This window comes from Maylandia zebra, linkage group LG7 (assembly GCF_041146795.1).
Source record: "Maylandia zebra isolate NMK-2024a linkage group LG7, Mzebra_GT3a, whole genome shotgun sequence".
In the NCBI taxonomy this organism is placed as follows: domain Eukaryota; kingdom Metazoa; phylum Chordata; class Actinopteri; order Cichliformes; family Cichlidae; genus Maylandia; species Maylandia zebra.
In genome coordinates, this window is record NC_135173.1 from 42,328,054 (window position 1) to 42,348,956 (window position 20,903).

General features: G+C 39.6%; 1 protein-coding gene across 2 annotated transcripts in view; it reads left to right on the forward strand.

Annotated features, from left to right (window-relative positions):
- sardh (sarcosine dehydrogenase) overlaps positions 1–20,903 on the forward strand; it is a 45,104-nt gene that overhangs the window by 7,328 nt on the left and 16,873 nt on the right. For both annotated transcript variants that reach the window (XM_004538296.4, XM_023153058.2), the window contains exons 8-12: positions 3,934–4,038; positions 8,586–8,715; positions 13,040–13,126; positions 18,486–18,576; positions 18,722–18,863. In XM_004538296.4, coding sequence (XP_004538353.1) covers positions 3,934–4,038; positions 8,586–8,715; positions 13,040–13,126; positions 18,486–18,576; positions 18,722–18,863 — 555 coding nt within the window. The remainder of the gene's footprint in view (positions 1–3,933; positions 4,039–8,585; positions 8,716–13,039; positions 13,127–18,485; positions 18,577–18,721; positions 18,864–20,903) is intronic.

The following is a 20,903-nucleotide window of genomic DNA, read 5'->3' on the forward strand; positions in this document are numbered from 1 at the left end:
CTAAAGAGAATTGTAGAGTAACACAACTTGTACATAAGTAAAAGTTTTTCTCATGTGTCACTGAGGCCTAGAATAAGACCCAAGCTGTCACCCTCAGGTAAAAAAAAAATTGGTAAGGGTGTTTAGGAACAACCCAGGAACCCTGTCGTGAACTGGAAACTGCTGGAACACCAGCTCACTGTCCACAGTGAAGCCAATCTGAGAACTTAGAGAATGCCGACCAAGAAAGAGCGGTGAGTGCTGGCCTTGTCAAGTTAAAAGATATTGTCAAACCTTCAGCGCCACTTATTAAAAGATTTAAGTAAATGTATGTGTATTTTTTTACCGTGTGGATTATTGAATTGAATTGATATACCTTTTATTAGTCCCACAAGGGGAAATTTCATAAGGCTGCCGACCTATTGCACGCAATGGCGGCACCATCTTACCCTCCGACCATACATACATTACACAAAACATCACATGGGGAAGACAGGTCAGAGAGGTATAACAATGGGAAAATGCACCACACGAGGAAAGATAAGGAGAAAAAAATAACTCCCCCCAGACTGAGCTCCAACAGGGAGATCAGTTTGATTCCTTCCTTAATTCTTCGATAAGTCAGGGCCAAGCCAGCTCCGATTCGCCAGAACCCTGTTACCATGGTTCCGAATACTGTAGGTAGATATCTTCAGCACTCAGGCTCACCCAAGCCCAAACTTCTCGTTGAGAAAGGGGTGTCAATTGCATTTAGGGACCAGTTGATCCAATCCATAATTCCTCTTTTAGGTTTTAGAGAACAGACTGTGAGAGAGTGTTCCAGGGAAAAGTAATACAAAAAACACGAGACTAGACAAGGACATAAGAGGCTAAGCAGGGAAGCTAAGGAAGAGGAGGAGAGGAGAAAAGTGCGACCGCCTTCGTCAAGAGCAAGAGCAGAAGATTAGAGAACATCCAAACTAAATTCAAACGTGTGCACCAAGTTCTCTTTCCTTCATTGAAGTCATTAAAGATGTATGCTGTACAGTGTTTCCCCCAGGGGTTAGTTACCACAGCGACGTACTCTCATGAGAGTTGACGTGAAAAACAACAGATTGTTTGCCAAAAGCGGGCGAATGTTTCAAATAACTCATTTCCTTTCATAAATACCAGACATATTATGGTATTGTTTCACTGCTACTTGGTGGCAACTGTTGCACGATGGTGTGTATTTAATGGCTAATTTATAAACAGTTTTTCAAGGTGGAGGAGGGTAATTCTGTCTGCATTAAGGTTATATAACCAGTAGGGGGCACTATGACCAAACAGATTTTCAGCCTGCGATGGCCCAGACTGTTGTTTTATTGTTTGCAATAATTTGTAATAGAAAAGTAAACAGAATAATTTGTGTGTATCTTTATATTAATGGGATGATATGTGAACCTGCATCTACTGGGGAAGCCCCTGTGTGTGTATACTTTATAACAGATGTTCACATGATTCACTGTATCTCTGTGATTGCGAGTCTTACGACTGTTAGATTAAATTAGTGTACACATGCATGACTGTGCTCATCTTCTCGAGGCTGGTGGTTGTAGGCGGTCTGTCAGCTCCCCTGTATTATGTAGTTTAAGAGGAGCTTAACCAGCATTACTGCTACATCACGTTCACAGACATCAGCCCACACACAAAATGACACACTCGCACACTTGAATGTCAGGAAATCTGTTCCCACCAGAGTGTGCAACTTGTCAGGTCAAACATTTCATGTCATCTGTGTGCCTTTGTGTGACATGTAACCTCCTGGGAGGCTGTGGTGGCTTTAAAGTAAGGGGAAAAGAAACCATACCAGATTGTGTGAATACATGAAGGACAGAAGGTAGTGCAATGTTTAGTATTGATCACATGAAGGAAGCTGGCAGCTGCACCCAGTGCACAAGAGAGGGGAAATGAGCAGTTTGGCTTTTGTTATTTGGAGTGAGCGGTTTTTAAAATGTCAGCTTGTTCGCTGGTATTTTGGTTTTACCCGGAAAACCAGTTGGTGGGTAGAAAAGACCTCCATAGTGACGTGAATACAGATGAGACAACATACCTAAAATGTAACTATTTATTGAACATTTTTGCATAAATATTTATTAGAACACAATGAAATGATTACATGGTATGTTAGACACGATGCTGTGATGCATAAAGAAATGCTTTGGTTTATTAAGATAAGTCATTGTATGGACGACTGCTGCTGTAAACATTTTTAAGGCTGTTTTTTAGTCCCATGTTGTGATGCCCCTTTTGTACAGCTCTTAACATCTTATAAAAATGTAGCACTAAACAAAAGTGCACTTGTCTTTATATTCAGCTTCCAAGGAACCAGACTTTATTATAATTATTTAAGGTAGGATTTTTAGACATTTAAAAAAAAATCTTGACTGGTTTTTCATTCTTTTTTTAATCCAGTCCTTTTATCTGACTATTTCCAGATTTTTTTCTTCTTCTTTTTTAATCCACTTAACCAACTGAACCCACTTAATCACTCAAGCATTAAAAAGGTATCAAACTCTAGGGATTAACCAGTATTGTGTCCACATATATTAGACAACTTAGCAAAGACACATTTTAAATTGTATCTTTAGGTGCTTTGTTTCTAGCAGCCTGTTGCAAGAACACATGAGGTCATAAAATCAATAAAAATGCCAAAGATAACATTTTGATAGGAATTAAACTGTATTTTTGGCACCAACAAGGTGATTCCCAAAAAGCTATTAGCTGAAAACCTGGCAAATGCTGACATAATGTGCAGTGTATTCTTAAAAATTGGTGAAGAAGAGGCCAATACTATCTACAGGAGATGAGCAGTATCTGAAAGTCATGTACTTAAGAAGTAGGAAATATCCAGCAAAGACTTGACACAGGACCTGAGAGATGCATCTAACCCTTTAGTTCACCGAAGCCTCATCAGTAATGGTCTCAGTGAAAGTTTGGCTGTCAAGAAGCCATTGTTAAAGAAGGGAAATATAGGAGAAAAGGTTGAGGTATGCCAAATTAAACAGGAGCATGACCAAAAATCAGAGGCAACAGAGCTTATGGAGCGATGACAAATTGCTGTCAGCAGGTACAGAAGAAGTCAGGACAGAGAGACAAAAGTAAGTGTCTACATCCATCTCTAAAACAAATTGGAGGCTCGCATTTCAGCGAATGGTATTGGGGATGTTGTCAAAACGTATGGAATTATAATTGCACTTGAATCCACCATGCAGTATCAACTGGAAAGATTGTGGCAGCAGCTTCGTGTTTTTTAGAATGACAAGGAAACTCACTCTTGTCCATGTTTCAATAAGTCACTGCACCTGTTTTCCATTTTCCTTTAGAACATAAAGAAATTATTAGCAATTTAAAATTTTTATGAATAGCTTTAGACCAGCAGTCCCCAACCCCCGGGCCTTGGACCGGTACTGGTCCGTGAGTTGTTTGGTACCGGGCCATGAGAGTTGAGGCTCAGGTGTGAAATGTATGGTTTTCAGGGTTTTCAGCGTTATCTTGTTATTGTTTTTATCGTTTACTCGGTCTTCCTGGGTCTTTTCACGTGTGTTATGAATAAATCTTCTTTTTTTCGGTACCAGTACTAGTTTTATTTTGTTGTATTTATCCGCGACACCTTAAAGTCCAGTCCGTGGAAATATTGTCGGGCATAAACCGGTCCGTGGCGCAAAAAAGGTTGGAGACCTCTGCTTTAGACAGCCTTTGGGATTTCAGTCTCTGGAGCCTATCCCATCCATCCCTGAGCTCTTGTGACCCTGAATTGGATGTGCGATGAAGAAATTCACTCAATGGAGTGAATGTAGATTTTTATGAACTTGGAGAATTTAAACAACTATTTGGTAATAAAATTACTTTTTGTTTTTTTTTCATAAAAACCGTCCTTAACTGATTGTGTTCTCATTCCTTCGTGTTTTGATCCGTTCACTTTCATCTTCCCAGAACATGCCAAATGTCAGGGACCATGATGCGTCAGTGTACCTGCGCCTTCAAGGTGACGCTCTGTCTGTGGGCGGTTATGAAAGAAACCCCATCTTCTGGGATGAGGTAAGCTTGAATGTCATCCTGAGGTTAATTGTCAGATTCTCTTTCTATTCGTTTCAGTGAGTGCTGTGATAAAAAATTTAGCTTTGCTCGACAAAAAAAATCAAATACTTTAATTAGGAAGCTGAATAAACTCATCCAGTTTATATACTTATGTGTCATTTTGACCTCATCTCTTATTTACCTTGTCTATTACTTTCTGCTGTATTAGTTTGGAGGTCAAACTGTATTCATAACAGCAGTCAAAACTCTGTGTGTGTGTGTGTGTGTGTGTGTGTGTGTGTGTGTTAATTTTAAAGGAAAACTGTAAAAAATATTTAACATTCAGGGGAAATTGTTATTTGTTTTATTCCAAAAAACTGATATAAAGACTGATAGTTTGTGACCATCCTGCATAGCTTAGCATTAAGACGGAGGTACTATAAGAACAGTTAGCAGTTTTCTTCCATTCTTTATGATCACATCTTTTTACACTCCAATTTTGCTATTTCTCCCATAGTTTGCAGGATGCTCAGACTTGGTTTTAATATATGTATCCTATTTATTTTATTTTTTTTATGTTTTAGTTGTTTGTCTAGGAAGCTGAATTCAGGATGTTTATGTGTGCTTAGCCTGAATACAGAACAACAGTAAGCCACTAATCTGGTTCTGTTTAAATTAGAGATGGACTGATCCGATATTACGTATCGGTATCGGTCCGATACTGACCTAAATTACTGGATCGGATATCGGAGAAAAATAAAAAATGTAATCCGATCCATTAAATATCACGAAAGCACCTCACAAAACTTGCAACGCGCCGTAACTCGCCTCAGAACGTTAGCAGTATGCATCACGTGATAGAGCGGCTGCCGCATGCGGGACCTGTCGTGGTCTGGATAGCATGTGGAGCTTCGCTAGCAACCCAGCATTTCATCTCCGACAAAGTTATCCCCGAGAGAAGTAAAGCAAGTGTGTAAGTCCATCTCTGAATGTTTGTAAAGCATTCCTGCGTTAAGCTTAACAAACGATATATGGAGCGACTGCCTCTCCGGCTGCTACTTCAATCATGAAACTGCTTAACGATCAGCTGATCGGCTTTTCTGTCGGGAGTCCATCTCTCTTGTTTGTTTTTGGCCCACTTTGCACCAGAAAGAGGAAACCAGCGGCTGAACAACAGCAGCACGTTTAAGCTTGATCAGCTGTTGTTAGAATTTATTTATTATTACTTTCTACTCAAGGATCTTTTTCTACGTAGCTGACGGCTGGTAACTGTGCAGGGGCGGATCTAGCAAAGTTTAGCCAGGGGGGCCGATAGGGCATTAACAGGGAAAAGGGGAGCAGAAAGACATACTTTTCTTTCTTATTGTCATTTAAAATGTCTAGCTTTTAATAAATAATTATCTGACACCCAAAGTTTTAATTTGATGCAAAATGAATAGAAGTCCATTACTGTATATAGTAACTATTAAGTCTAATATATATACCCTAGTAAGCTATAGTACTTTTTCCTTTGGGAAGGTACCATCTGTGCAGTCTGCAATTTTGTTGAAGAAAGATGTTGAATCTATTTAATATTTTAATATATTGAAAAATAATTGATTTCTGTGCATTTTTTTTCACACTGCATCAAATTAAGGTTGATTACGTCGATTAAGCATCATGAGGTGGAGCGTGAGGGGTGGTTCCCTATTTTTTATTTATTTATTTTTGTTGTTGCTGGGAGTTGGAACCCTATTAGTTAGGTTGCTTAATATTTATGCTAAGTACTCTTTAAAATACCAGAATAGGGAGGATGGTGTAGGTTTAAGTTTATTAGATTGATCAGTGTTGCTGAACTATGAAATATTTTTTTTGCATACAGGTATAACAGAATAGCTTTAGTGTAGTTGTTGTTTTAAACTTGAGTATGAACTTATACAAAATGCAGCAAGATATTTAAAAAAACAGTTTTGTTGATTAAAAAACACTATATCGGATTCATATCGGTATCGGCAGATATCCAAATTTATGATATCGGTATCGGACATAAAAAAGTGGTATCGTGCCATCTCTAGTTTAAATATTCCTACAGCCTACTGGGTCGACTTTATAGGTTTTTAATATGACAGACAAATATCAATTCTCTTATCATCTTTCTGTAAAGACACAAAGCTACAAATGTTGGACTTTAAGTATAAAAACTTGAGTAGCCATTATAAAGGAAAGCGCAACAAACTGTGTTTATGATGCTTCTGAAGGCACAGGAGTAGGTATAGTATACCTAGTAGGGAAAGAACAGGATTCCCTTTCCCCCCCCCCCAAGTTCTGTTGGAATCTTTGGCTTTTGTTGGATGATTTCATCAAATCCAGTGCCTTCAGGTCACTTACGCGAAGGCGAAGTTTATTAACCTTGATGCAAATAATGAAACAAAAAAGGGATCAAACGCTGACACTTTTGGAAAGTTTATTTTTCTCTAGAAAGTTTATACAGAAAACTATACTTAGAAAGGAAAAAACTAGTCCTATATTTGTATCCATTAATAAAACTGTTGCAAGTCTTATTGCCCACACTCCACATATATTTTATTTCTAATGTGCACAGTGATGAGCACAGTGCTCAAGAGGGGATAAGTCTATTGGATTTTAATTACCTCATACTCATTCTTTTAGCACAACCCCTGACAAACATTGTATTTTTAGCTCCGCTTGGGGTGAAATTTGTTTTATTGGAACATTAAAACCAAAGTACATCTGTAAAAGGAACTGAAGGCTCTGAAGACTAATTATTCGAACAACACTTTGGCAACTAGAAAAAGTCATTGTGCAAGCAGTTGCATGTTCCATGCAAAGACCGACTTTAGAGAGAGTTTGACTTTGGAGATTGATCTTTTTAAGAGCCTTTGAACTGACAGGTGGTCTTGGTCTTAATGGATTTGTACTTTCTCTCAAGGACAGGTTTTTAGAGCAGTTTGTTAAGTGGGCTGGCAGGAGGTTTGGTGGCATGCATTTATGCATTAGATACTTAAAACTTTTCACTCGTCATGCATTCCTTCTTGATTTATGCCTGTTTTTTTTCTTTAAGACTTTGGTCTTTTATACTATTCAGAAGTAATGAAAGCCATTAGACGTTTTCTGCAGGTCACCGATAATATCTTTTTGCCTAACTTCCTGGCTTTCTGTCCTTCTGGCTGGCTGGCTGCCTGTCTGCAGATTCCTCAGTGGTTTTTACATATTAGAGGATTTCTTTGAGCGGAAGCAGCTTCTTTGTTCTCGTTCTGCAGCAGCTTTGATGTCTTAAAGCAAGTGGAAGAAGAAAGAATAGATACCAAAAGGAGAATTAGCAAGGAGACGTGGAGAATAGAAGAAGCGGAGTGATTGAAGATGAGCTAGATTGATGGCTTGGGAAGGATTGGGAGAAGTGTGGTGCCTAGGACAAAGGTATCTGCTTCTCAGATACCCCAGTTGAGTGTCAATGCCCGGTAATAGTGCAGAACTCTTTGTTCACATGAAAGCAGCTACTGTCAGCTTAGGCATCCATATGACATTAAAGTCTTAATCGAAGCTGAGAGTGTCACAGCAGATGGTAATTGTGAAGCCAAAGGAATTTCCTTCAGTACGTCCTCTGTACTTGACTGTAGACCATAACCATCTATCTAACTTAATCACTTATGTTCAACATTTATAAAAACGGGTTGATATTGTTATCCAGTGTTCTTGTTTTGTTTTTGTTTAGGCATGTCTGTTACATAATTAAAAAAAATTGAGGAAAGTAAAGTAAAAGTAGATGAAAGAGTGAATCAGGGCAGGAATTGAGAGAGAAATACGTGACTGATAAAATTGCTGGACAGCTCTGGTGTGCTGGACTTTCCACTTTGAGTGCCCTGAGTCAGCCAGATTAGTGTTTGATGGGAAGGTGGGGGGTGGGGGGTCGTCTGTGCTGCTGGCCATTAGTTGTAGGAGTTAAAGGCTGGATTTTGGTGTGGCTGAAAAGGAGGGAGTTACAGAACTCCAGATTGGAGCAAATTAAAGCTTGGACAAGATACTGAGATGAGAGGAAGGGCTGATTTGACAGATGTTTCTGTGGTGAGGAAGAGTTGATTTAACAGATGCTACAGGATGTGTTGTGGCTGCAGCCTTGCTTCCTCCAGTCACATATGAAGAGGATAAAAGAGCACAGCAGTATTTTTGACACTGGCACTGCGGTGGTACATCAGCATTGAACATCACAGTAGTAGTGCTGACTGTAGCCTACAAAGACACACAAAGAAAAGGAAAAATATTAAAATGCACCATTATTCAGTGCTCGTTTTACTGCTCATTTGCATTTTCTCAAAAATCTTCAATTCAATTTTTCTAATTAGATGTGGTCCCTATTTATGTGATTTGGTGTCTTCCTCAAACAGAACTCATTTTCAGTGTGAAAATTCGTTTCAAAATTGGTGTGTTTTAGGGGTAAAAGAGAGAAAGTAAATGTGTGCTGCTATTTTAAGGTTATTCAAGGTTTCAAGGTTATTGGAAGTAAGCCAGTCATTTATTATCAGTGTGCCTTTATTTATTTATTTATTTATTTATTTTTCAATATTTCCCAGGTGTCTGATAAGTTCGCCTTCAGCCTGTTCGATCTGGACTGGGATGTCTTTATGCAACATATTGAGGGTGCAGTCAACAGAGTTCCTGCTCTGGAACAGACTGGCATTAAGTCCACTGTCTGTGGACCAGGTACGTACACACACACACACACACACACACGCACATGCTCAGTTGTGTTCCCATCACCTCATGGGGAATTACATTTACTGAGGTCGTTTCCTGGAGACTTACTCTATCTGCAACCTCCTAACATTAACCCTTCCACTAATCTTAAGCTTAAAGTCTACATGCTAAGATGTAGATATGTGTTTAACATTACAGGGATTTATGTCCCTAAAAACAAAGCAGGTCATCTATTTGTGACTATGTGTAAGCGGACATATATATCCCCACAGGAAAAATGCAATCATGCACACATACAAGCACTAGTTCAAAAGAAGCATTAATCTTTGAGCAATTCCTCCATGCCTTTCCCTACAAATCCTTATGCATTACAGCAGCAAACAAGCAACTTTCACAACACTTTGGATGCATACTGTGGTTGCCCATGAATATGTAAACTAGCGAGCTGTATGCCATGTTTGCAGAGGAGATAGTTTGATTAGCTCGAGCCTGACTTCCTGTGCAGGTAATATCACATTGCCCAGCTGGTTATGTGAGCTGGTCTGTAGCCATGCTTTGTGGTTTCTGATTTGAGTTTTTCATTATTTTAGCCTGGAGCAGCAGTTTGGAATAATGATCAGAATGATTTTGTGAGGATAGAAAAGTAAAACAGAGTGATAAAATGAAAGTACAAAAGACATTTAGAAGGAACTTTGACAAAAAGCAAACATACAAAAAAGAAAATGTTAAAGGGAAATAATAATTGATAACATAAATTTTACAGAGATGAAATAAAGACGAAATGATGGAAGAAAAAATAAAGATAGAAGTCTGAAAAGCTGTCTGTTCTTCTTATCTGTGCCCTTGGCTTTAAGTTCATTTTATGTTTACTGGATAAGCTTGCTGCGTTAAACAAAACATTTTCAGAGTGAGAAAATGTTACTAACGAGAAATGAGAAGTTACTAAGGCACCTTTGGCATTTCCATGAGGATACAGCAGGCTAAATGAAGGAGAAATTTCAAATATAAATCGAATATTATGAGTTCCATCAGTATGTGCAATTCACCACTCAGAGAGACTTATTTATATAGACAGAAGTATGGAAAATTGAGTTAAAGGTTTACGGTGTTTTCTTTTGGAATATTTAGCAGTTAGTCTAATGTTGCTAAAAGACGTATTCACACGCATGTGTTTGTAGGTATGTAAGAGAAAATGTCTTTCTTTCGGCTTAGTTCAGTTGAGTAATAAAAGTACTGATATCTTAATGTATCTGCTGCAATTTCTCTGTTACATAAGACATTGTTAGTTTTAAAGTTTGCGTGTATTGGATTTTTGAAAAAGTTATTATTGCATTGCAGAACTTGGCTAAAGTTGCCTTTAAACAACTTCCAGCTCTCCAAAACCACCCATCCGATCTGTGGTTTTTAACGCAAGTGGAAATAGAAAAGGAGACATTACGGTTTAATGAACAGCCAGCCTGCCGTTATGGTTAGGAGGCATTTACTGACCACAAACGGCTCGCTAAGTTTCAGTGTTGCACACAGCTGTTCTAAAGTCTCAGAGGACCAAGCCTGACCAAACCTAAATGATAAATGGTGGCTTGCCAACTAAAATGAAAAGTTCTGAGCCTTAGCCTTGTCACAATTCCTCCCCACACTTTTATATCTTGTGCAAAACTAACACATCCTGTACTGTCAGATTGTCCACCGAATATAGAGACGCATTTCTTATTATATCCGCTAACATGTCAGATGATTCGGCGCTCAGACTGCTGATATCATGTTAAGACTGAAGACATCACATCTTTAAATCATCTAATTTGTGGAAGATCTGCTGCCATGTTTGATCATGAATATTTTAAAAACTACTAAAGACAAAAGCCTGAATTTTTCACTGGCCTTTCGTTTTGTAAAAATGAATCAGGATCTGAGATTTTGGATAGATATATCAAACATGACTATTTAAAATATGAAACACAAAATCAAGCTGCCCTGCAAAATACCATATTTGCGCAAACACTAATAAAACATTGCAAAAGGAAACTAGAATTCTGAATGGTTTATAGTCGAGTTTCAGAATAATGCAAAATGAAACTTTTTGAATAGATTAACACGAATTCATGGTCATAAAGTGCTATTTTCAATTAACTTTCACAATGGATTGAGAAAATATGACAAGTTGTATCACAAAGACAAAAATATCAGTAGTTAGTCTCGTCCGATTCTTGCAGGATTCAGTCTGGAAGTCAACTGCCTGATTCCTGCTTGCCTGTAGCAACTGTGGCATTAGGATTTGGGTTGGGTTAGGGGGTTAGAGTCTTGCATTGGAATACAGATCACAAGTGGACACAGCAACTTTACATTGCTACTTACGTGAAAGAGGCTACTAATCCCGTTTTAACTACTTTGAATTGTTGTGCTATATTTATTTTCATATGTGAAAAGTCTTACATCAGTACTTGTTGGGTTCTTTGCATTGTTATCGCCTCTTAGTATTTTAAGCTTACCCTGAATTATAAGATCTCTGATGGGCGTCAGATCTGGAAACGGTAGGTAGAGTATGTATCAAAATGAAAAATATGCAGATATTTATTGTTACTGAGCACATTATTTTACTGATATTTTTGTTTTACACTTTGTCATGTTTACTCAATGCAGCATGAAATTTGGATTCCTTCTTCATATTTGTGACAAGGAATTTCATATTAAAAAGTATTCTACCTGCTTTATTCTGCATTATTGTGAAATTGGGTTATATACACTTCAGAAAATGTTAGTATTTGTATGTATGCAACGTGATGTTTGTTATTAGTGTGTGCTCGCATAAGTGACTTTTTTTTGGGGGGTTTTTCTTCATATCTTGAGTAGATAATACTGTGACTTTTTTTTAAATCTCTCTGTTCAAAATTACAGACCCTGATTCATAAGAAAGGTCCGGGAAAATTTCAGGCTTTCATCTTTTGTACTTTTTGAGATATTCATGCTCAGACATACCAAAAAAAATATCCATCTCTAATTTTTAGGCAAACTGGAGATGGATGAGCATAAAATCTTCTCAACATTTGATGATTTGGCATGGAATGACCCAAAGCCAGAGATGACACTGATAAAATAGCCAAAGTAGTCAAATATCCATCTATCAGTCCTTTTTTTTTTTTTTTTTTTGGCCTGTCCCGTTTGGCTCTTTTGCCATCAGAATTGTTGTCTAAAGGCAAAGAAAGATGCCCAACGGATTTACTTTACCAAATTGACCATCCCAGCCTTGCCGTAATGGTCCATTTGATTCACCTTTTATTGTTTATTTTATTTTCACTTGCTGAATACGGGACAGACTTGACTGGGGGAAAGAAGGGGAGAAAGAAAGAGGGAAAGAGAAACAGCTGAGAAGAAGGACGGGGGAGAAGGGCAAAAGACAAAAACCAACAGAATGAGCAGAAAAAGAAAAAAAAATGCATATATCAATCACCTGGGTCACCTGCTGAGAAAGAAAAAAGAAAACAAGCAGAAGAGAACAAGAGTAATAGAATAAACAACATCACAATGATATATGGGAATATGACAGTAAATACTAAATATTAAACATTATTGTGCAGCACATAAGATCAACAGAACACAGTGTGCTTTGAGGTAGGAACCAAAAAGGGTGTAGTTTGTGGGTGTGATCACCCGTGTGTACACCTGTGAGCATGGACGCGCTTGTTTTTTTAAAAGGTTCCTTCATGTAATGATCTGCTAGAGGGTGTGGGGGGGCCACAGCCCCGTCCTCCAGGGCATGAAGCAGGTATGGAGGAGATCAAGACTCCAGACATCCAGAGGCCCCCAGAACACAAGAGACCAAGGAAGACCAACAGAGGGGCAGCCGCGCCACTGTCCCAGAAAGAGCTGAGGAGAGTCCCAGATGAGGGCTCACTCAGCAGCCGCGGAGCAGAAGCCAGGGGGAGTTGCAGTGACGCGCCCGTGAGCTCCGCCGGCAGCCAGCCGTGCCTGAGTGACCCCACCTCCGAAGTGGCCCGAGCGAGCCCCAGGCTCCAGGCCCCGATAAGCGGCCGCCAAGGAGTGAGCCGGTGTGTACCTGGACGCCCATCCCCGGACACAAAGAACCACCAACGCACCGATGTCTGAGGGAGTCCGCCACTGGCAGGGGAAGTGGTGGTAGGGGGAGATAGGGGGGGATAGGCCTCCATACCTCCATCTATCAGTCCTTTTTCTTCTGCATATCCAATTCTGGGTCATGCGTGGACTGCATCCTATTCGAGCTACCACAGGAGCTGAGACTGACTCCTGTGACGAATTGGATAGAAACATTTTGTTCCCACCTTTATCACAAAGTTTCTCTTTGTTATTGTTTCAGAGTCATTCACAGCAGACCATAAGCCTCTGATGGGAGAAACACCAGAGGTCAGAGGTTTCTTCCTGGGCTGTGGCTTCAACAGTGCTGGTAAGTTCTGCGTCAGCTGACAACTGACAGTCTGAAGAAATAAAATAGTCAGAGGTGAGAAAAGAGAGGAAGGGAGGCAGGGAGTGAGCGAGAATCCCAGAGAGTGCAAAGACATCTTAGATTAAATGGTTAGCTTCATCAACTTTGCCTTAAAGAAACAATACATACACTGCACTCACTGATTATTTATTATAAAGTACTTCATCTTTAATAGCTTTCCCTTGAGGAATCTATGAAATGATTCTATGAAATGATTCCTCAAGGGGTGACAAAGGTCGAAGAAATCTTCTTAGAAATCAAATGGGCAAAAATAATGAAGAAAATAAGGGAAATGGCCAAAGAATTTTTTTCTTAGACTCTGACCTAGCCTTCACCAGTCTCTCAAGGCACAAATGAATAATAGAGTGGTTTTCATTTTTCAGCTTTCATCGAGAACATACACATACACGCAGGCACACACAGAAACAACCCGAGTAACTCCATTACTTCACTCAGGGATGAACTTTCTACTGACATTAGAGAAGGAGGAATGCGAGGATCTCAGCGGTCTGAAAAACAGAGAGAGGGGGCGTAAAGGGTAAAGTAATCACCATAAGCATTAAGACAATTCAGACAAAGCCTTTTTTTTTTCTGCACAAGAGCAAAAGACTATGGGATCCGGCTCTGCAGTCCTGACAGACGCTTGGGAGACGCAGTGAAGTGAAGACCTGATGTGTGGGCATCTCGACACTCATATGTTACACAGACCTCCCTCTTCTGTATTTTCTTTTCTTTCAGAGGTGTAGTTGACTCGCTGCAAATTAATGAGTGGTCCTTGATGTTTACCACTGCTTTTCTATTCCGCAACCACTTAACCATGAAATATTCTGTCCACCACCCTGATCAGAGTACTAACACGTCCTTCGAGTACTGCCTCATATTATACCTGAAAACAGTGGTAAAACTTGCCAATAGGCTTCTTCTCATAAAAATAATAAATTGTCATCAGTTTGGATTATTAATTCATGGCAGCTCAGTGAGCAAAAAGTTAAATGTTCAACAACCTCATGTGAGAGGCCGACCCCCATCTGTTATTCTCTGGTAATTAATAACTATAAAGTGAGCTTGGGACTGTTGGCATTACATTTTCTTTTCAACATTTACATAGAAACACAACCTGCCTGTGTGAATAGAGGTGGTTACAATGCTGTCGTACCCATTTTATTTTTTAGTGTAATGCCGGGTACTAGCTCAGTGAAATGGGCCTAGTATTACTAATATCACACCTGAGTCATTTTCACACATGCACAGCAGCCCTGAACTTTCCTAAACATTACATGGTGGAGCTGTGCTGCCTGCTCTATGGTACAAAATCAGTGTAATGTCCCATGTAGCTTATGTGTGAATTAAGCACGTAATTGTCATGCGAATTCACAGACAGTGAGTGGGAGTCGTGAAGCTGGTCTCCTGCGTGTGTTACCCGCTCACCAAAGGGAGTGCTTCCTGTAGTGAGAAGACTATTTGCACGTCTTGCAAGTATATACTTTTAAAAACTAGAGTTTGGGGAAAGCAGCGGTACGACCAGCAGCACAGAGGAGAGCAGGCATCAGTGATGCAGGTACTGTCTAAGTTGGAGATTTAGTATGACGTGTAGATGTATTGCAGATGTGCAGTAAGTGTGGGAAGGCTAAAGCAGCTTAAATAGTGTGCCCTGCATAAGAAACTGGATGTGCAGAAAGGCATTTGGAGCATCAGTTGATGTGGGCTGCCATTGAGATCAGCCGATCTGCTGGGACTGAGCTTGACTTCGTAGCCTGCCTGAACTGTGCTCGATTCGCACTCAGCATCCACACACACAAAGGAAACACTGATGTGCCATGTCGTCCCTTCTTCACACTCTCTGCATCTGTCACTCTTTCTTCCCCTGTCTTTATGCCCCTCTGACAAGGAAACGGCATCTTTCGCATTTCCAGTGACACGGCTGTCTTGGCTCAAGGCCGGGCACGGAGAGGCAGGAAAGTTCAGAGACCAAGGGGTCACTTTTGATAGATAGTCATTGAATGCTCTTTACTTGCTGGAGCTAAATTTGGTCTCCAAGCAATCACCAAGCCTTCAGACTGGTTGAAGTTGTATTTGTTGCCTGGCAACCTTTGGATACTTATTCTTGGTGTCAAACCCATCATGCTTAACATTTAACTGCTCTTGTTTATAAAGGCATTTTTTCTTCTTCTTTCTTTTAAAGCTATGAACTGCAGCCCCTCTTACCCGGCTGCATCCTTGTCTTGCTAACAATCACAGGAATAAGCACCTTTATTATTTCTTATTGTGCACAATAAGAAATAATAAGGATACTGGTGCTGATGTAAATCTTAGAAAAAAACTGTCTTCTGTTTTTTGGCCAACTTTGTTGGCTCATAAAATGGAAGCATTAGTGTGAACGTGAAGCCAAAAGAGGATCAAATTTCTAACTTAGAAAAATTATTGAAGAGGGCATCACGAAACACACTCTCTGCATTCTGAGGAGAGTATTGTTAATTTCAAGGTGAAGAACATACTGACTCTAAAGTTCTAGTTATTTTAGTGCTGATTATATGTGCTATATTCAAATAACCAAAGCCCTTAAGTAAAGAGTAAAGCATTTGTGGCAGTACTTGACTTTCTATATGTTAGAAGAGAAGGTTAAAAACACTTAAATGTGTGAACTGTAATATATGAAATTGTGTATGAAGTACATGACGTTTTCTCCTTGTTGTGGAGGAGCTTTGGCTCATTCATCTTTACAACTTCGCTTTAGTTCCTCGAGGTTTGCAGGCGTTTGTTAATGTACAGTTCCTACAGCATTTGGGATTATTGTTCTGATGAATGACCCATCTTAGGCCAAGCTTTAGCTATCACACAGATGGCCTCATATCAAGACCAGCATTCAAATGTTTAGCTAAATATGAAGACTAGGATTTTAGAGTACTGACTATCCTGGCTCTGAGGACTAATTCATTTAGTGTATCTTGTTTGTCTAACTTCTGAATAACACATCTTGATATGCAGCACTAAATGCTGTTTTAAAATTTTGGATTAATGCGCTTGCTAATCTGCTGAAGAGGATATTGGAAAAGATTAAAAAAAAACAATTGTGCATGTTTTCCTGCTCTTTCTAAGCATCGGTGGTATTGCTGGCAGCACCGCTGTAAACGTCAAGAAGAAGAATTTGACACCGAGGAGATTAGATGACACATAATGACCGTGAAAGGGGCAAATATTTGCACGGCATAAACGCGAGGAGGAAAAGGGACGGGTTAGAAGGGGACGACAGAATGAGTGGAAGCTCAAGCACGAGGATTTACAAGTATGGAAATTCACACATCAACCCAGTTATCTCGAGTGACATTTATCAGTGCCACCTCGCCTTGCTGGTTGTCCCCACATTGTCTTGGGAGAACTTCATCAACATCCTCTCACCCCTCCTCCCTTTATCGCTCAATCCCTGCACCCATACATCCATCTGTCTAGCAAAACAGCCATTCAACTGTCCACCCGGGCTCGGAGTGACAGTGCCTGCAGATGAGTGAAGTAATGAGAGATAGAGGGAGAGGGGACGCTGTGAGAGATGGAGATGGAGGGATGACAGAGGGTTGCAAGGACACACTGTTCGTGCTGCTGCATATTGATGCTGTGGTTGCAACACATGGGAGAGACATACATACAGCACACACACATACGCTTGATAACTGCAAATTACCAGCAGCACAATGCAAGCGGGGGGTTGCTAAAAGGGCCCAGCTCATTAACCCGACAGTTTTGGGACTTGACAGATAAAATATTGAATTGCTGATGATTGTTTGTTGGTTGGGTTGAAAGATGCACAATGCTGCAGCCACTGGGTGCAGATGATGAGGTCACATTGCTCGGGGGCTCCTGTGAGCAAGAGTCAAAAGATGGAAGAAGGGTTGAAATAACCTTATGTGGATCATGTGCCACATAGGAGCCATAGCAGAGGACATAAACTGCTCTGTTTCTGTTCTTTTTTTCCTTTCTTTTCTACAAATTAATGTGACTCTGTCCTCTAGGCGGGATGTAGGTGAGCAAGAAGGGGATTAGAGATCTGCTGTGACTTATTCAGAATATCCACAAAATAGTCTGTTTCTTTAAAAAAAAAAAAAAAGTTGAGGACAAACATGGGAAAGATGTATATAAGTAACAAAAGAGTGAACTTAGATGATAGTTCTGATGAAAATTTAAATTGTACAAAAGCTTAAAAGACCTCCCCATTTCCCTTCCTGAGGAACAGTTTCTTGACACCCTTCAGATCATTTCTGATGAGGCTTTGGCGAACAGTAAACAGATCAGAAACATCTCTCCGGTCCTGTTTTGGGTCTTTGCTGCATTTTTCCCTATTTTAAATACTATTCATAGAATAGATAGTTTGTTTTATTCTTTTATTCTTCTTTGGTCCTCCACTTCTTTCTTTGATTCTTTTCGAAGGCCACACTGCACACAGTGCCAGAATGTGAAAAGTCTTTGGAAATCACGTTGCTGGCTTAAAAAACGATTTTGTGTCTGTTGAATTGTGCTATCTTTGGCATTTTCAATAGATTCAACTAAAGAAATCAGGGAAAAAAAAGATGTTTGTGTGATAGACTGCTAGTAACAAAATGCCTAAAGATGAAACTAAAAATAGATTTAGCAAAGTTGTCTGTTATGTGTACTAGTTCATCCTTTTTGGTGGTTACCTGATTGATTTGCAGGTCAGTGTTGAGTGCCTTAGCAAGCAACTAAAAAAAGCATTCCCCTAAAAATGATTAAGGACTGGACTGAAAAGGAGTGATGTTTCTTAAGACTTTTGCACAGTACTATTATTATTATTATTACAGTTTAAAGCTTTGGACATTTGTCTGTGTCCTTTCTTTTTAATTTAAATCTGTTTTAGCATTTATTTTATGGGTTTTGGGTTGTCTTTAATTTCAAAAAGTGTGAATAAATGCCTGTTTTTAAATGATCATTATTTTCCCCCCTCTGGTCCTCATTCAGGGACCCACAGGGAACAATTGAATCCAAAGTGGCATCTTTTGTTTGGTTTGACTATCATTCCATCTAAATGTTATTCCCTTGGGCTGTGGAAATTTATCTGACTTTGCATTTAAAAAGCAGTTAATCAGGTACAGAAATATTGGCACTCATAATATTCACAGGCTCCGTCCTTTAACCAAAAAACAAACACATTCAGTTTCAAAAGACAGTAAAGAAGCTATAATCTTCAATTATTTTATTCCACAATTACATTAAACTGGTTAATATTGTTTCAGCATTAATTAAAATGAGCTGAATTTGACCGGGAATGCTTCTCACATCAACATCTCTTTTATCCTTACACCTTCTGTTTCAGGTATGATGCTGGGAGGTGGTTGTGGTAGAGAGCTGGCTCACTGGATCATACATGGCCGCCCTGAAAAGGACATGTACGGCTATGACATCAGGTACATCACTCCACAAAATCTACTCAAAATTCTTCAGATTATCACTTTAGCAAAAGGCAGCAGGAACTGCAGCAAGTTTTAATGAAGTCTGAACGATTGTGACTTTTAATGAGCATCTTTTGAATCCGTCTCCCTTCTTTCTCAGGCGCTTTCATCACTCGCTGACAGACAACAAACGGTGGATCAGAGAGAGGAGTCACGAGTCGTATGCTAAGAACTACTCTTTAGTGTTCCCCTTTGATGAGCCGCTGGCCAGCCGAAACATGAGGAAGGATCCTTTCCACCAGGTAGGTCAGTGGTTTGATCTCCAGTGCAGACAGTTAATCAGTGTTTCATGAGGAGTTCAAGGAAGTGACCCACATGCTTTGTCTTTGTGCTGGGAGTTAGTCACACTCCTTTCAGCTGTGGTGTGAGTCACGGATGAGTTTGAGATAAGCGCAGAAATGATAAAAGAACTACTGTATGAACAGGTAGTCTAGCAAATGGTGACAGAGAGCACAGGACTCATGCACGACTCATAAAAAGTTTAAACCTTTTTATTAAAGTTAGGCAGGCAGAAGCTGGCAAGTAGGTGGGTGAAGGGGAAGAAGATACGCATGATTTTTTTTTCTTTTTTTCCTTTGAGATAAACATTAAGCCTAACCTTGGCTTCCTTAAAGCTTTTTTTAGTTGGGTAATCGTCAGGGCATTTACTTACTGTGTCTGTCTTGATTTAGACAAACATGCATGCTGGTTTGTGGACCAATATCCAGTCCATGTTTTTCCCTGCATGTAACTTGACCTGTCATTTCCGATTTCTTCCCTATGTTACCCGTCTAACTTTTGCACTTTTCTCCTTCAGTCACTCAGTTTTCTTCATCTATTCATTCAGGTTTTCGTCAGATTCACACAAGTCTGCTTCCCTTTTTTCTTCTTCTCGTAATTGTGTTGCTTTAGTTATTCTCATTAAAGTCTGCATTTTATGTGTTTCCCCTTTCTTTCTCTTTCTACACTTCTGCTACCACAACATCTGGCTGGCTAGCTGAGACAGAAATGTGCAGATAGAACAAATCTACATATAAATGATGCTGCTGAAACCCTAGCTTGTCACATTTCCATGTGTGTGAATGTCATAAAAGGGACTTAAAAGACTTGTGAGAGATATAGGCATACAAGTGTTTGTAAACTCGAGGTTTGGGACACGGGGATCTCACTTTCTTATTCCGTTGCCTTTGTTCAAACCTAGAGGCAGCTGATTCAAGCAGAAGGCAGTTAGAGGTGTAAGTTATCCCCAGCAGTTACATTTAATAATGCAACCCCTGCCAACATGAATCTAAATGCTACACTTAGTTTCAGTAGCCTGGTCTCAGATGTCTTTCAGCTTCCCCTCCCTCCTGAGCCTGGCACAAACTTTTAATGGGCCCCACTACCACACTTTATGCATTAATGATCCACTTAGACATGCTTTCCTATTCCAGAATTCATTTACATTTAACGGTTGCAATTTGTACCCCCACTCGGAAATGTAGGCATCTTTTCATGAAAGATTATTAACACAAATTCCATTAGTAACATTGCCAATTTGTCTTGTAGCTTATATCGTGTGCTTTCTCAGAGTTTGCTTCGTTTAAATATATGAGGGGGTTTTCAACATCTGGTTTTTGCTCTTCACTATGAAATAAAAATAATTTGTAATCATTATAACTTAAGTTTGCCTTATAGTCATTGGAAGATCTTGTTGTTTACTTGGATCTATGAGTATAGGTTTCTTTGTGTTGGGGAAATAGTAAAATGAAGTCAGATTGAGCAAAAAGTCAGTAAAAAGCAAAAGAATTTAAGCCTTACTTACAGTCATGGTAAAAAGTACATACACCCTCTTTCAATTATAAGGTTTAAATATTATGATTTAATCTGGTCGTTAGCAGATCTTTGAATCAAGGAAATAAAACCTGAGATGAACAACAAGAAGTACCATTTTACACCATGTCATCGTCTATTTAAAAGAAAAATTATCCAAAATGCAAAAGCAGGTTGTGGAAAAAACAAAGTACACCTTACTGCTTCCATAGCAACTAAGAGGGCAAATAGCAGCCAGGTGTTGCTAATCAAATGCACTTGATTAACTGATCAAGTGTAAAGTTTTGGCAGGTCGGGAGTAGTCAGAAATGTGTTAACACAGACATCAATGATAGCGGTGAAGTGACTGTTGCTGCTTTCTGTCTGGGAAGGCTTACCGTGCTATTTTGAAGCCCATCCTTGTACAGTGAGAAAGGTTACTCAAGTGGAGCCAGTCTTCTCGGGGGTGGATGTCCCAGCAAATTCACCCCAAAGCCAGACCGTGCAACGCT